At 35.4% G+C, this 15,929-nt stretch overlaps 1 protein-coding gene across 1 annotated transcript in view; it reads left to right on the forward strand.

The window, feature by feature from the left end:
• The window catches only part of olf413 (DBH like monooxygenase olf413), a 103,501-nt gene that overhangs the window by 41,504 nt on the left and 46,068 nt on the right, over positions 1 to 15,929 (forward strand). The window contains exon 2 of the mRNA XM_018538931.1: positions 3,690 to 3,839. Coding sequence (XP_018394433.1) covers positions 3,690 to 3,839 — 150 coding nt within the window. The remainder of the gene's footprint in view (positions 1 to 3,689; positions 3,840 to 15,929) is intronic.

Raw genomic sequence — 15,929 nt, forward strand, 5'->3', positions numbered from 1 at the left:
CCGGAGCGCCGCTCGCAGTCGCCTAACTAAAGGCGAATTTACACGGTTCGCTCCCGATGATTACCCCGGATGAATCATCCAAAATAAATTGGATGAACGCGTTTTTGTTCGAATGTATCGCGCTAAAAGTGGGCTACCCGATTTGCGGCCGATCCGACGCGGGCGTTCGTTGCTTCTTAAAAACTTCCAACGTGAGAAAGAATGAGTCGGGGGGTACACACCTCCCGTACAATTTGTGCATACAATAACTCAATTATATATCATCCTTAAAGAGTAAACATACTACGCGAATATGCATACAGACGCGTCAAGTTTGTATGCACCACTGTATAAACTCTCAGTTCACGACTGTAAGCCGTCGGTTTCCTAAACTCTCAGCACACTGAGTTCTCAACTCCCAACTTTCAACTTTCCTCTCGCGTTTCATAACCCACAATTTCTCACGTCGAACACACGGTACTCGCGATTTGTATCATTATTGCACGTAATCAGTCCAAATGCAATAAAGAGGATTAATTGTAAAATCGTTATATCGTGCGCGAAACACGGATTGCGTTAGACTAATTTGCTTTTACAAATCGAATCAAACAGAAAGTGGAATAAAACTTCACAGCTTGCTTTATTTCGCGTTATTTAACCTAGTTGATCGTTCAAACTGCTGCCAAAAACGATCTTCTATTATTTAACAATTTGTTGTTTAACCCTTCTGTCAATGCATGAATACTCGAGTATCTATATCGAATTTTAAACACTAAAAATTTTTATATTTTCGTGCGAATTTCGTTACAACTCTTTAAATTGCCATTCTTCTATACAAAGAACTGTTTTACACAGATTTATCTCATGTTTACTTTTACATTTTTCAAGGAAATTTTGTGAAACATGGAAATGAAAAGAGGTGAAAAATTATACACACTCATAGAAGAGTTCAGTAATGGTTACTCGAGTTATTTTACTTTCTCTTTTCGAATGATTTTGATCAACATCGTCGGAAATTTACGTGTAAATTCGCCTTAAACTTTTGCCTTGGTCCTCGCCCTTTGTCTCCCTTGCGACAGGAGCTCGTAGTCGTCTCGGTTCGACGATCGTAGTCGCGAATGAGAAACTCGATCGGCGAGGGAAAAGGGCGAAGCAGGCGCGACGCCGCTGGTTTTTGTCGGCAACAGCCGTTTCTTTGTAAGACGATAGAATGGCATTCTAATATCGACATCGCGCAAGAAGTCGGTGCGCGTATACAATAAAAAGACCCGATGGTATTCGGAACAAAAGCGACCGAGCGTGTTAGATAATTAGCAAAAATTTAAAGTCACCACTATGATTATTCAGCATTTTCTGGTTGTTCAACGGTTATCTTCTTTAATATCAAGAATATGGGCGTAAGATACCTAAAACCCATGTTTCACTATGCATTGGAAGTTGTGTGAGGATTGAAAAGATTAGATATTAAAATTAAAATTATCTGATCGAATTTTAATCTCTAATTCTCGCAATCCTCTAATTCGAATCCAAATATAATAGAAATTAAAATAAAGATTGCGACATCACAAGTTAAGAAGAGCGCAAATGTTTCATAGTTTTATTATAAAAAATGAAACAATCAAGATGATAAAATGTTTAGTCTCAAAGTTTTATGTTCATCAAATTATTAGTAACGTACATATAAAAACAAATTCTGGAGTATACCTATCAGTTATATATCTTATTAAATACTAAAAATACTAATTAATATTGAAAATGCTACTTTTTATTTTGATACAAGCTAAGAACTTCAATAATTGTGCATCTTTTTAGATAGGTTTTTTTCAGGCAGCCAATAGAACGGACTTCAGTTAATCAATTGATGAAACTTTTTATTGCACTTTTTTATATATCATTATATACTAAGATATAAGTAACATTCCAGAGTTTGTAAAACATACATTACTATAAATGATTTGCCAAATACACAAAATTCAATTAAACGTTTTTATTATTATGCTTTTAATTTTTCTATATATAGCTACTTGTACACTTGATTATTATATACAAGTAGCTATATATAGAAAAATTAAAAACATAATAATAAAAATGTTTAATTGAATATCTTTAACGAGAATTCATTATCGATCACAATCCTCGTCTGGCTTTTAAATAAGGTAAAGTATTAATTTTACCAGAACCGTAGTCGATATTACATGACTTATCCGTTCAATCTCATTATCCGGATTTGTGGTACAATGGAAGCGTATAAGTTCTTCAAAGCATCTTGCCTTTCTAGAATCTCTAGTTGAGCATGTCTTAAACATATTACGTAGCCTCGTAAAATAGCAGCTATAATAAGCTGATGAATATTTTCATAATGCACGATGTGTCGATAGTGCTGCCTTCCGGCTTTTTCTTTACGGTGTTTCGTCGTTTTAAGTTCTGCGCAGTAATATGTCTGCGTAAACTTTTGCGGTACAAATAAAAGACTTTAAGTATACATGCGAATTTTATCCGACTAGAAAGATTCTTTTTTCAATCAACGTGATAGATTAAAGCAAAGACTAAATGAATAATTTATTAAAAAGAAAAAAAAATCAGATAAATGTCTACGATGTAAATTAGAAAAAATGGAAAATATTAGCCGTTGACACTATAATTTTCGTGATAATATGAATTTTATGTATCAGTTATCAAGAATGCCAAGTTAGCATTGCCTGGTTGTAGTACCAGTAAAAAAGAGGAGTGAATTAGCGAGGAAGGAAAAAACACATGTGGCCGCGTGTCGCCGGCGGGCCGAGTAATAAATTCGTATTTCACGCGAGATCGCGGGAGTGTTGCCAGTTCTTGACGTCGGCTAACTGTAAATGCAAGTGGTCACGCATGGGAAAGCGTTCGCCGATCCCACGATCGTCGTCGTTACGAGAATCGATTATTATTACAAGAGGTGTATCCAATTTCGCGTCACTTGCGCGCAAAACCGAACGAGGTGGCTGTAAAGGGGCGCGCGCGCGGATATTATCGGGCAAATTATGGTGCGGGGTCTATTCATTTACGTACACGAAGTCAATGACCAATCAGTTGTTAACTGCTAACGGTAACGAACACCGCACCGCGGATAAATTTGAAACGAGTGGGACAGGCTAACTACGCCGGTGATGCGTCTCTGCGCGGATTGGCTCGTTAGAGGAAAACGCTGCTTTCCTCATTCGCACACGTCTAAAATTGAAAGATGACCCCCGCCGCAAGTGTCGATGGGCCGCATTCATGTCATGATTCGTTAAGTAACGGTTTAATATCCCGTATGTGACGCGTCATCTGATATTAGAATATTCGATGAATATTCATCGAATAAATGTGAAGCAATATTAATCCATTCGTTATGAAGTTCCAATATTGGAACATTCGATATTGTCGATATTACTTTCTCGTAGTAAAAACTCGAGAATTACTGACAGCGTATTTTTATATTTTTCTCATTTTGCTCACAGAAACGTTAAAAAATTTATACTCAACAATAAAAAGTTGAGAGCACATCTTTTTTCTCCGATCCTCAATTTTTTTCCCTCGACGTGTACTCTTTCATTCACCGCGACGATCTCAACTTTTCGGGAAAAGAAAAGTGTCGCGAGTGTGCAGAGAGAGAGAGAGAGAGAGTCTCGACGATGCATTGTACTTTACGGTACTGTTGGCGCGGATTTTAACATTAAGTCGTCGCTTGTTTCCAGGACCGGCACGTGAAGGACGCCAGCAAAGATCCGCAGATGGATTCGAGCCAGGACTACCGACTCTTACTGGGTTACGAGAACAAGACGCACACAGTGCTCCGCTTCAGTCGACGATACGACACATGCGACCCTCGGGACCTGAAGATCACGGTAGGTGATGCGATTTATGCAGCTCGAAAGGTGGAGCGCAGGACAATTTCCTGCGGAGTGTACACAAAGCACGCGAGATTTACTTAGGACGCTTATCTTACGCTAGTTTTACTGAGATAAATGCGTTTATATCGTGCCGAGAAAGATTAATATGAAATTTACTTCTTTATAGACGGGATTGTATAATTTAAAAAGTTTTACTTGTACAGGGGGAAAGAACGATTTTGTTAAAGTATTTAAAAATTTAGCTAGATACCTACAGATCTGAAAATAATTATGCTGGGCATTCAATTATATAATTAAATGAGTAATATTGTAAGAAGTTTTGACACTCTATAGCAAAGCTCCGGGCATGTTCCATAATTAGTTTAATGTCCAAAATTATACATATTTTTATATACTTTATCAAAAAACCTTTTTTCTATTGATAAAAATATAGATTTGAAACCAGTTATCTTTATTAACATAGATGGACGGAGCTTACCGGAATGCTTGGTCTACCATTTTAACTGATGAAGATAAATAGAATTTTTGTTTACATATTCGGAAGAGTAGATTTCTAGTTTCGGTCTTATTTATGTTTTTACACGTTAAAACGGAAAATGTTCTCATTATCCTAATTAATACAAATGTCCGTGCATACGCAAACGTAATTTCCTTCTCGTAAACACTTAAATTTGGAATTAGTTGAAAAAAAATTATACTCGCTAGTTTCAAAGTACACATGTAAAAATATTAAATACAAAAGTATGGTTAATTACTGCATTTAATTACGTATATTACGTCGACGGTCGTAAAAATGTTTGCGCTCTGGATCTGGACTCGAATTAAATTCGGCGGCTCGTTATCGCAATTTTCCCGCGCGATATTCCGTACTCATTGTAGGACAGCCCGACCTACTTCTTTATTTCGCCGGTAATTAACTCGGAAATAGATTGCGCGATAGAACCGTCCTCGTTGCTCGAAGGTACTCGGCACGGATTTAACCCGAAGAAAAAGAGATTAGACCAGTGTTGCGATCTGTTTCAAGCAATACAACATGAAATTTATGGCGACAGACACGGCCATGAAGACCTAAACTGACTCTGAAGTGTCTCCCCCATTTATAGCGACTATAGGATTGCATTCACTAATAACACCATCGACACGCAATTATGTTTCTCGGTAAATAGCGATCAGCAAAATAAAGCTCGCTTTTGAAAGGTTAGTCAGAAGAACTATACAGTCAACTTGCAATTGGCACTTCTCGCTTTTTTCCGCTTTCTTAAACTTGCCGAGCGCGTCTTATAAGTTTCCAAGAAGGACAAGAAGAAGCGATAAAATTGTATTTATGACCTATTCGCTCGACGTGGTTAAAGATAAAAATGCGTAGTTTCTTGCAAAAATCGTACATCTTCAATCCTTAAGTTCGTAATCGCGTGTCTTTAACTATTAAGTGAAGCTGCAGATCTCTAAGACGGAAATTTTATTGCGCTGCGCAATTCTGTCGCTTAGAGTGTTACTGCTTTTGAGTTTCGCATGGATTCGTTCTAGTATGAAATCTCTTTGTACACCTGATGCTTGCACAAAAGTACAATAAAAATATTGGTTTTGTGTAACAGGTATATCGTTTGTTTTCAATATAAAGAAAATACACAAGAGTAACTTTTAGCATTCCGGAAAATATCTGTTACATTAGTAAATACTGATATTTTACTGGATATTATTTCTCTTATTCTTAAATTCTTTCAATTGTTTGGGAAAAAAAAAAATAGCAAAACATAAAAATCCATTTATTTTCAATCTGTCGCACAGATCAATATAGATAAATGAAAAAACGTAAGATTTAACAAAGCTCTTGCGGGAATATCCGGTTATACATATACGAGGTAAATACCTATATTCTTTTTGTTTGATCAGCGTTTTCTCCGACTGCTTATTAGTCCCTATTATCATCACTTCGCTATCGCTTCTACGAAATCTCGCGACATGTTATCGACCAACAGCACGCTTAACACACAATTGTCGAGGCTCGATTTTCCACCTGATCGTATTATTATCGCGCATCAATTTCGGACGAGCTCGCTGCGATGCGATCTCATGGTCTGCCCGCGCGTGCATAATTCGCTGCAGCCGCATCGCTATCGAGGTTGCCGCTCGATGCCACGTGAATAAACGCCGTACGTGTTCGTAAATATTCGCTCGCGGTAAATCGAATTCCCCCGCGTTACGTAACGTCGAATTAAACGATATTTTCGATTAACGAATATTCAGTTAATGCCGAAGCATCGCCTCTTCCCATATATCTCTCTCAATTACGAAATCATTTTTCTTAGTCTGCGTATACCATTAATTTTAATAACACAGTATATAATAATTTTAAACTCACAATATTAAGATATCGCTGGATTGACGTTTTATTATTTTTACTTTGATATAAATTCCTCCAATATCTTAAAATATATTGATAAAAATATCTTCAGTGTAAAAAAACAGATTATTATTTATTAGAAGATGGTATAAAAGAGTTATTTAAAGCAGTGACGCTAGGATATAATAAAGCTTTTTTTGTGAATTTTATTTGTGATTTATTTAAAAGACAGTACATTATAATACAATATAAAAATTAGATTTTCTAGGAATTAATCATACACTGAAAGAAAAGATTGGTTGAATATGGCATAGCATTTTTAATTGGATACAGCAGCCAATTTTTAATTGCGTCAGTCTATCGAAATCCTATATTGACATTGCCGTAACCAAAAATTGGCTGCGCAACCAAAAATTAGCTGCTACAGCCAATTAAAAATGCTATGTCATATTTTAATTTGCCATGCAGCAGCCAATCTCTTCTTTCATTGTGTAGATGTATTTATTATTAAGATTATTACATTATTATTCTTTATTACATAAATTGTTCCCTATCATTGAAAACTAATACAAGCAGTAAAATTTACTCTTTGAATTGTAAGAAGCAATTCGAGATAATACAATTTTGAAACAAACAGGGTCATTGTCCAATCGCGTTGTCCAAATCGCCAATCTGTGCCAAGAAGATCTACTTCCTCACCTCGGGAACGTTCTAGGAATTCCTTGTGGTCACGATCATCTTAAGTATCGTGTCTCTCTCCAACAAGAGAGAACGAATGAGAGGACGACGGCGACGACAACGATCTCGTCCTCCCGACGAGAATGTTCGTCTAGCGGTTGAGTCATCGAAATACTTGGCTGTGAAAATAAAAGCGGGCCGCGATTCCATCGCGACGAGAAACGACCGAGTCAGCGGGACCCCTCTCAGACTCCTTATCTGATTGTGCCACGTATCGATACCCGATATAATATTTTTGCGAGGCGTCGCTCTATCCTCGTCGAGAGATATAATCGTGGTTGCAGCAGGCAAAATTGGCTGCGAGGGGATATAACAAGATGCGCAGTCCGCAACTCTTGAGATTTCGAAAAAAGCAAAAGGCGGCAGAATTAATTCAAACTTGATATGAAACACGATATAAAGACGATACGAATTATTTACTGACTTTTTGTGTAGGTATCTGTTAAATTCTCTCATGTCATATTATGACATCCACTTTGAGTTATTTATAATCATTCCTAAATTGCCACTGCTCTTACTCAACATATCGTTAATCTAATTACAACAACTCAATTAAAGAATTTATAATTCGAGGAAATGTATTAAAAGTTAAATTTATTTATTACTTACTAAATACGTGAATATGGGCATAATTTAATAACATTTGTGGATTACGTGCTTTGAAACTAAGCATTCAATCACAGAAATGGATTGATTTTATTCATTTTGACGTTTATGAAAATCAAAAATAACAAAACTTAATGGATTCGATGAATTGCTTCTTTGATATCTCTAACAATGTGCGATACTCAATAAAAAGAAATGATAAGTATTTTAATCAAATATATTAATAATTCTCTTGTACCAAATAAATATATGTTTACATTTAGTGAAGTATTTAGTTAATATTATACGGTTTAAATAAATATTTATTAAAATTTAGTAAATTTTTGCAGTGTTATATTATTTTTAAAATGTTATAGATACAATTGCAAATATTTTGTTGAAACGGACTCGCGCAATCTGTAGTCGCGTTCATCAAAATATAGCAAGTAATGTTTTAAAACTAGATGTATGGAGCTCTCAATATAATGGTCGTTAGATTGTGCTATGCAGGACAGAATTACGTGGAAAATATCGCGCGTATTCTCGTGTTTGAACCCTCCGATTGGAATACCATATTTTTCCACGCCGATATTTCCCTACGATCTTCATCGACGTAACAGAATACGAAGATGGATGCTTACTTTTTCGACGAGATACACACGGCGACATGTTTGTTCCAGAAATACGTTCGCGAAATGTAGTGTCGTGCCGATGTTATCAAGAATCCCGTCCCGTTTGTGTCATCGATAGAAATCAAATATTGAGATCGCCTCAGGGAGTTATTACTTCTCGAGTTTCGTCTCTGTGCTCATACTTTATCGCGACGCTTATCTCGAGTTTCTCGACCCGAATTTAGGAGCCGGAGATTTCCACGATCGTACGTAGGTCGGCAATTTTTCCGGATCTCCAATTGCGCTGCCAAGTACGCGAACGGTGAACCTTCATTCGTCGAACATATTGCTTTCAAACGTGATCATAGCGCCTAGGGCTAGGAAATAAATTTTTACAGGGCTTAACTTAATGTGTTCTCGCTAGTTCGTGAAATAAACGAATATTTAAATACATATATTTATTCGAAAAAAAATATTGTATATTATTTAATATATATATTATAACACAAGTATAAACCTTTTTGTTAATAATTTTAATATGTTTGTGGAATAAAATCATTAAATATTTTAAAGAGCATATATGTATATAATAGGTTACACTTTTTAAATTTCTTAGAATGAAATCTTCAACAGAGTCAAAATAGAGCCACTATCTTGAGTAAGAATGGCAAATTTTTTCACTCTTATTTTTGGAATGATATTTTACACTTTTGGAATGAGATTTATTCTAAAAAAAAAAAAAAAACAGTGACATTTCATTCCTTTGGAATGAGCCTCGCTCCAAGAAGAGTGAAAATCTGCCACTCTTATTCAACAGTGCATATTTTTTTACTCTTTTATTAATGGCAATATTTTAACTAGTTTGCAGTGAGATTTCATTACAGACGTACCTATATAGAGATATAGAACATATATTTGATAAAATTTGTATCTTCTCGTCGAGTTTATCGATTTGTCGTATATTTTTATACATCGGATTGTTGATTTTCATGAAGCTATGACATTGTGTATTTTCATCTTTAGTATCCTGCTAGTATCTTAAAACATCGCAATGACGTTTCTACGAGTCGCGGAAGGCACCGCATGACACTACGTAGGAAATAAGAACAATGCCATTGTGCAACTGCGAAGTTGGAATAGCCTCATAAAGGGTTAACTCACCGTCATGCTCGTAACCCAATTTCGTACACCTTTCCGCCGAACAATTCGCGACTGAAGTTGCGAGGCCACGCGCCCGCGAAGCTCTCGATCAATTTTTCTAATTTATTCCACAATATTCCCTCGTTTTTCCGCCAAATTCCCCGTACGGAGGAAAATCGTATACAGTGAAAATTATGAAAAAAATCCATTGTTTGTATACAGAAAAAAATGTATCTAGAGACGAATCCATTCTCCGACGTAACTACGGTAGAAAAATGTTTCAATTTACTTGACACTATTTGTATAGTTCTGCTTATTGTACTAACCGAAAACCGAGCGTTTTATCTTAGTCATGCAAACTAAATGTGTCTCTACGGCACATTTCGTGATGTTGGTTTTATTTATTTATTTTTTTACATGGTTGTTTTAGAAGCGTGGCCGCCTGAGAACAAATTAATTAGCGATATCAGCGAATGCCCGGGCCAGAAACAATGGTGGGGTTGGTTACCGGGAAGTTACAATAGACCGATGTGTTTAGCTGCGCCCGCTCGTGACCTCGGCACTTCGGCATACTGACGTAAATGCGATGCTACGTAGTACATACAACGATACACCGGTGTATCAGCTTTGTAGCATGCCATTGTAACTGAGATGCTTCGTAACCTTCGCGTCAAACTTGGAGTGATTGTCTTCTAATCGATTTGTGGGATATTTCCTCAACGAAAATTTACTTATCGAATTAAATATTTTAATAACATCAATGTCAAAGTAAAATTACAAATGGAAATTGGATCATTAAGAATAATTCAAATAAGAGAAAGTATCCTATCTTCGGATTTTAATAATTTATATGCAGATTTACAAATATATTTTTTCAGTTCTATAAAGTTCCTAGATTTAATTTATGATTGCATTTCCAGTCAGATAAGTCAAATCAGCGCAATTTATGGAACTGAAAAAAAAATGTATTGTAAATCTATACATGAATATTATTGAGCACCAAGATTGGCTTCAATCAAAAATACGATTTTTTTCTTTTTTTTCTCATTTGATTAATTTAAAATTATGCCAATGAAAAGGATGTAAATAAAATTATCTGAGAAATAAATTCTTGGTTATCGTATTTATGGTCACGAGTAGATTTTGTACATAGAAACTGTGTACCCCCATTATACAGATTTATGCGAGAAAAAAATTACGCGCAGACTAAAACTTTTCACGTTAAATGTTTTTTAATCGACGAAAATGACTTTCGCGCAGTTTCGTATCGTACAGTTAATTAAAAATTTGTTCCGTCTATATGCTCTTGAAGTTTAATTTGTCAAAAGTTTAAATTTTAATGTTTGAAAACTCCACATAATTACCGTTCGTTTTTCATTTTCGTAAAAGAGGGGATCTTACTTCGTAATTGTTTACAAGTACACTTCTAAAGTCCACTGCAAAAGCTCAGGAAACACTGCATACATATTCCTATGCACATATGCATCTGTGTAGACATACAGAAAATATACAGCACCTATCCGCACGGTAGTACGTATATACCTACATATTCAAACTTCCCCTCACCAGTGGAATTAATCAATTTTTTCAATTTCACGGCGCTCGTACGTATTCGATTCGGTTATCGCGGCGACTTGTAACGATATGGAGTTACTCGAACCCCCGGCTACTCCACTTACGTTGGAGTATCGTAACGGTAGATCTGCCTGGTTAGATTTATGGCGACGCGAGCACCGTTTCGACGGAATTTCGTGAACAGTATACTGCCGCTTCGCACGATTGCCGCACTCAGTTACTTTTATTGCCGTGTCAATTCGCGGGCCAGCCTTTCGTCACACGATTGTTGGCCGTGGTGCAGCGCGACTTTCGGTTTGATAGAAGTGGAATGATACATTGGACAGTATTACGACCGCGGCAGTATATTGCGTTTTGTATTGTTAGCAATCGTGAGAGGGAACGAGAGACTGTAAAAGCTGACGCGTCTCTTGGTCAGATTTTATTTCGGTATCGGAGTAATATCGTCTCTCTTTCATACATCTTATATTTTTTATTTACATTTTAATTGCACTTATTGTGAGATTTTTTTAGATATATTTAGTAGCCGATTTAATATCGATTTATATTAACGATTGTTACGAAACTTTCAATAAAGTTCAGGAATACGAAAAAGCAAAATTGATATAAAAAACAGTTTTTCGTAGATTAATTATTGACCCGCGAAAAAAAAGTTGGTATATTTTAAATAAAAGTCTTATAAGTTCTTTATAAGAATTTCATCAAAATTTATATAAAGAATTTATAAAGTCTTTATATAACTTTATAAATAAATGCGAACATGTATACATATATTTTTAATATAGTTTATATATATTAACAACTTATTTAAGTTTAATAAGTCCTTATTAAATCTTATAAAAGTTCAATTTATATAATTTAATTAAATCTTAACAAGTTTTAAATAAGTTGAATTAATATGTTTTAATATGGTCTTAATAATAAGTTTTAATAAGTTGAATTAATAAGTTCAAATATGGTCTTATATAACTTAATATGGATCATTATATGGTCCAAATTAAATCTATATAAGGTTAATAAAAATATATTTATTAGAATCGTTAATAAGATCTTATTTAGTATTATATTAAATTTTAATAAAATTTATATTAAATCTATATATATTTTTTTTTCGCGGGGAGTAAATAAAAGTTTATAAAATTTATATATCATATATTATAAATGTGTATAACAATGATTAAACATTTGCACACTTTATGTAACACACTATAATTAGGTATGCTTTTAAACAAATTATTAAGTTTCTAAACTTTCAATCAGACGCAAGAAGAGTTTTGCGTAAATATGATTGTCCTTTAATCGTGCGAATCAAGCATTATTTATTTTGCAACTTTGTCGTTATTGAAAACATTATCGAAAACAGAAACAACATATTACAATGTTGCCGTTAAATCACAATTGCAAACGAAAGTGTATTCTTCATTTTACGATGCGCGACATCGTTTTGCAATACAGGCCAACGCGATTGTCAGCACGCATTCGGGACGCATTCAGTGGTTAGCCACACAGCCACGTGAATTCAGATTGGCATTGTGTTGAAAATATGAATGAAGACCACGGAATTCTATTCTCTGTTAAATTGCGTTACTCTACAGAAGGCTGATAACTTTCGACGTTACATATTTGCTTTATCTGTTACAGTATATCGTTTTATAAAGAATCTGCACCCAGAGAAAGGTTTTTCCGATTCTTTTTCTTTAACTGTGTAACAAAGAAATATTTCTTTGAATCGGAGAAACCTTTCACTGTATATTCGAATATATAAGTATTCTTGATTTTAATCATTTATGCAAAGAGCAAATTTATGCACTATACTGCTCTTCGATTGAAAAGAATTCAGAAATGTGTTTCAAATAGCGAATTAAGTAAATGTTCAAACAGTTTTAGTACGAGATTAAGAAAGTAAAAATATAAATAAACTATAAATTTTCATTACGCGATCCTTTTTACACGTAATTTTTCATGTTTTTACTATTATGTTTTACAAAATTTCTGTTAAAAATGTAAAAGTGAAAACAAAATAAAGTCTATGCGAAACTATTCTTTGTTACTTGAAGAACAGGAATTTGAATTAAATATAAAAAATTTATATTTTGGTATTTTTATATTTGAACATTAAGATCCACTTTGACTAAAAATAGAATTTCTTATATAATTAGATACAAATTTTTACTATATTTAAACTTCAAGATGTATATCGGAAGAATTAATTTACTTTATTATGATACTAGTGCAAAATAACGGTGTTACGTAAATGTATTCTCAGTCGAAGATATGTTGAAAATATTGTTCTATATCCAAACAATTTGGGAATCCGATCGGTCTCAGTTTTTGGAATAGTTCGAAACTATATGAAACCAAGCGTGGCGCAGAAAGCCGAGCAAGTTTCGCGCTGAGGATTTTCCTTTGAAGAGTCGATGTGCGAGTCATGTCGGTCGGGGATTTCGTGCGACGACGCGGCATTATGCAGCTTCGGATCGACGTCACTTGAAATTTCCACTTTGTGAGACACTCGCGATGCTGTTCATACATACGTGGCGCTGCGGTTCATGAGTTTCTTACGAGGTTCACTCGTGTGAAATCCTCCTGAGAAAGATACACCACAAAATAGTGCATCACGTTCCGCGAGAACACATGAGACTTACGGGAAGGAACTAATTTTTAAGAAGAGAAAAAGCAAAAGAAAGAACAGAGGCAGTTCGTATAGGCCTGAGATTATATGTATATCTAATATATTGTGATTTATTTTCAATTATTCGTTTAATTATCTTATATTCAAAAACTCAATTTTCCAATAAATAAGCTTTTAGCTCTGTTAATAAAAAAGACCGAGGTAAAAATTGAAAAGGCAATAATTAAATATACAAATGCCAATAATTATGTGAAAAGTTCTATCGAAAAATAGATATTTCTATAAAGTTTAATAAATATAATTAATGGGTTTGATATGAGAGAAGATTTTGTGAATAGTATTATATAAATTCTTGTTTTTTTTATAACTTAATCAGATATTATATAATAACAATAATACTGTTATTAAATAACGCGATTCAAAGTGAAACTATAAATATGATTCAAAGAAACTAATTTAGAAACAACAGAGGAATCCTGCGGAAGAATCATGACAAATAACAATTCACATAAGCAGGAAGTGCGATGCAGAGTGTAAGTAAGAATAATGAATAAACGCTGGTTATATGAGACCCGGAACCACGTAGAAATTGCGAAGATGATATATGAAGCAGGGGAAATTTGTGAATTAATCACGAATTTCACGTACGAAGAAAATAGGGAAGGGTGAATGAGAAAGTTGTCAGAGGAATCCTAGGAAGAGATGATAACGAAGCCTTCACATGCAACGCGCACACACATGTATGCAACTTTGTACAAGCGTGTGTCCGTATATGTGATGCATATATGTGACTGGTGGGTAGATTGGTGATGCCCTACAGAGGGGATTGGCTAGCTGTGACCCGATTCTGCCTCTATTCCGCTTCTATCCGTAGCCCTATCTAGTTTACCACTTCGCTCTCGAATAGCCCGCTACAGTGAAGAGGACGGACGGGCGGAAAAGAGAGAGAGAGAGAGAGAGAGAGAGGGGCGAAAGGCTGGGTGGACAAAGACGGGAAATATAGAAAATACGCGTGTGACGCGTGAGAAAAAGGAAAGCCAGCCGGAGTATATGTGAGGTCCTTCCTTGGTGGAACTGATCGCTATTCCGAATAGCTTGGCTGGATGTAAAAGGAAAATCGAATTTGACCGATGCCGTTGGGAGAGAAGAGGTAGAAGAAAGAACGAGAAAGGAGAACGTTCGGTCGCCCAGGTGTGGTACGGACGGTGGGCTTATTGGGGATACGTATCCCATTCGTAGGTGGAAAGGAAAACGGTATAGCCTAAGATGTAGAGAAAAGACGTAGGTCTCACCGGAAGAAAGGAAGGAAGGAACTACTTGGCGATAGGAAACTGAATAACATGGCAAAAACTCCAAGATATTTCACGGTAGAGAGCGCGAAATTCCGTACGTTTGGAGACAATTATCGTCGCACTGATTCGATTCTAATTGAATATCACGCTCTGCGTGCAAAAGTCAAGCCTTGTCGATCAAAGCATTTCTTCAAAGCCTAAGCGAGATCCTCGATGTCGTCGCACTGATGGCTACAAAAAAAAACGTAAAGATTTCGTAATGAGTGTTCGCATATAGAAATAATTTGATGTGAAAATAAAAGGCACTTTTTCTTGAACATTTAACACTTTACCCTTATAAAGTATCACTGTTATAGCGTTAAATATAATTAAGAAGCACTTTAATTTTTTACGACAAAGTGAGCGTATTACGAATTTTGTTACTATTTGGTTTACTTGTCTCTCGGTGATGTGCTGCTTTTTCAATTTACTGTTAAATTCAAACAAAATTTAATCACGCTTAACGAATTTTCTTAAACACGCGCTTGTCATGCAAATTTATAAATACTGTTTCAAATCAATAACTAATTCTTTTATGAAAGATGGTATAAAAATTTTTTAGCAGAAAGTCTTGTGTTTTAAAAAGCTCAAGCTCTAATCTTAATTAGTATTTCGAAGAATTTAATGTTTCTAGTTGTATTAATTTTGAAGGAAATTAAATATATAAACTTAACTAACAAACTGATCAAATAATTTTTGATTGATAATTGTTCAGAGAAGATATTTTTTGCCTCTCTATTCATCCTAAACTTCCAGCCTGTCCAATATTATCCTCAGGGGGTCTGCCTTCTAAATATTAGGCATTGGCCATACATTCGGCTACATTCTCGCGTCGCTGGAGTTCAGCGATGCCCTCGGCGTCGATCAAGAGGTGCAAGCGCACAGGTAACGGGAGCATTCGTTCGTGAAATTTGTCCGGAAGTTCATACAAAGGGAAAACTAACCGCGTGCGGTAACGACCACGAATTGCACTCTAAAGGAAAAGGACAGAGGGGAAAGAGAACGGAATGCGAAAGAAGAAAGGACAGCAGATGCCTCTTTTCCCTGCTTTTTCCGGGCGAGCAATCTACCTCTTGTCAACATGTTTGTTAAAGAAAGACGATGGGGAGGAGGAATGAGGGGGGGGGG

The sequence above is a fragment of the Cyphomyrmex costatus genome, unplaced genomic scaffold (assembly GCF_001594065.2).
Source record: "Cyphomyrmex costatus isolate MS0001 unplaced genomic scaffold, Ccosl1.0 scaffold2, whole genome shotgun sequence".
NCBI classification, from domain to species: Eukaryota; Metazoa; Arthropoda; class Insecta; order Hymenoptera; family Formicidae; genus Cyphomyrmex; species Cyphomyrmex costatus.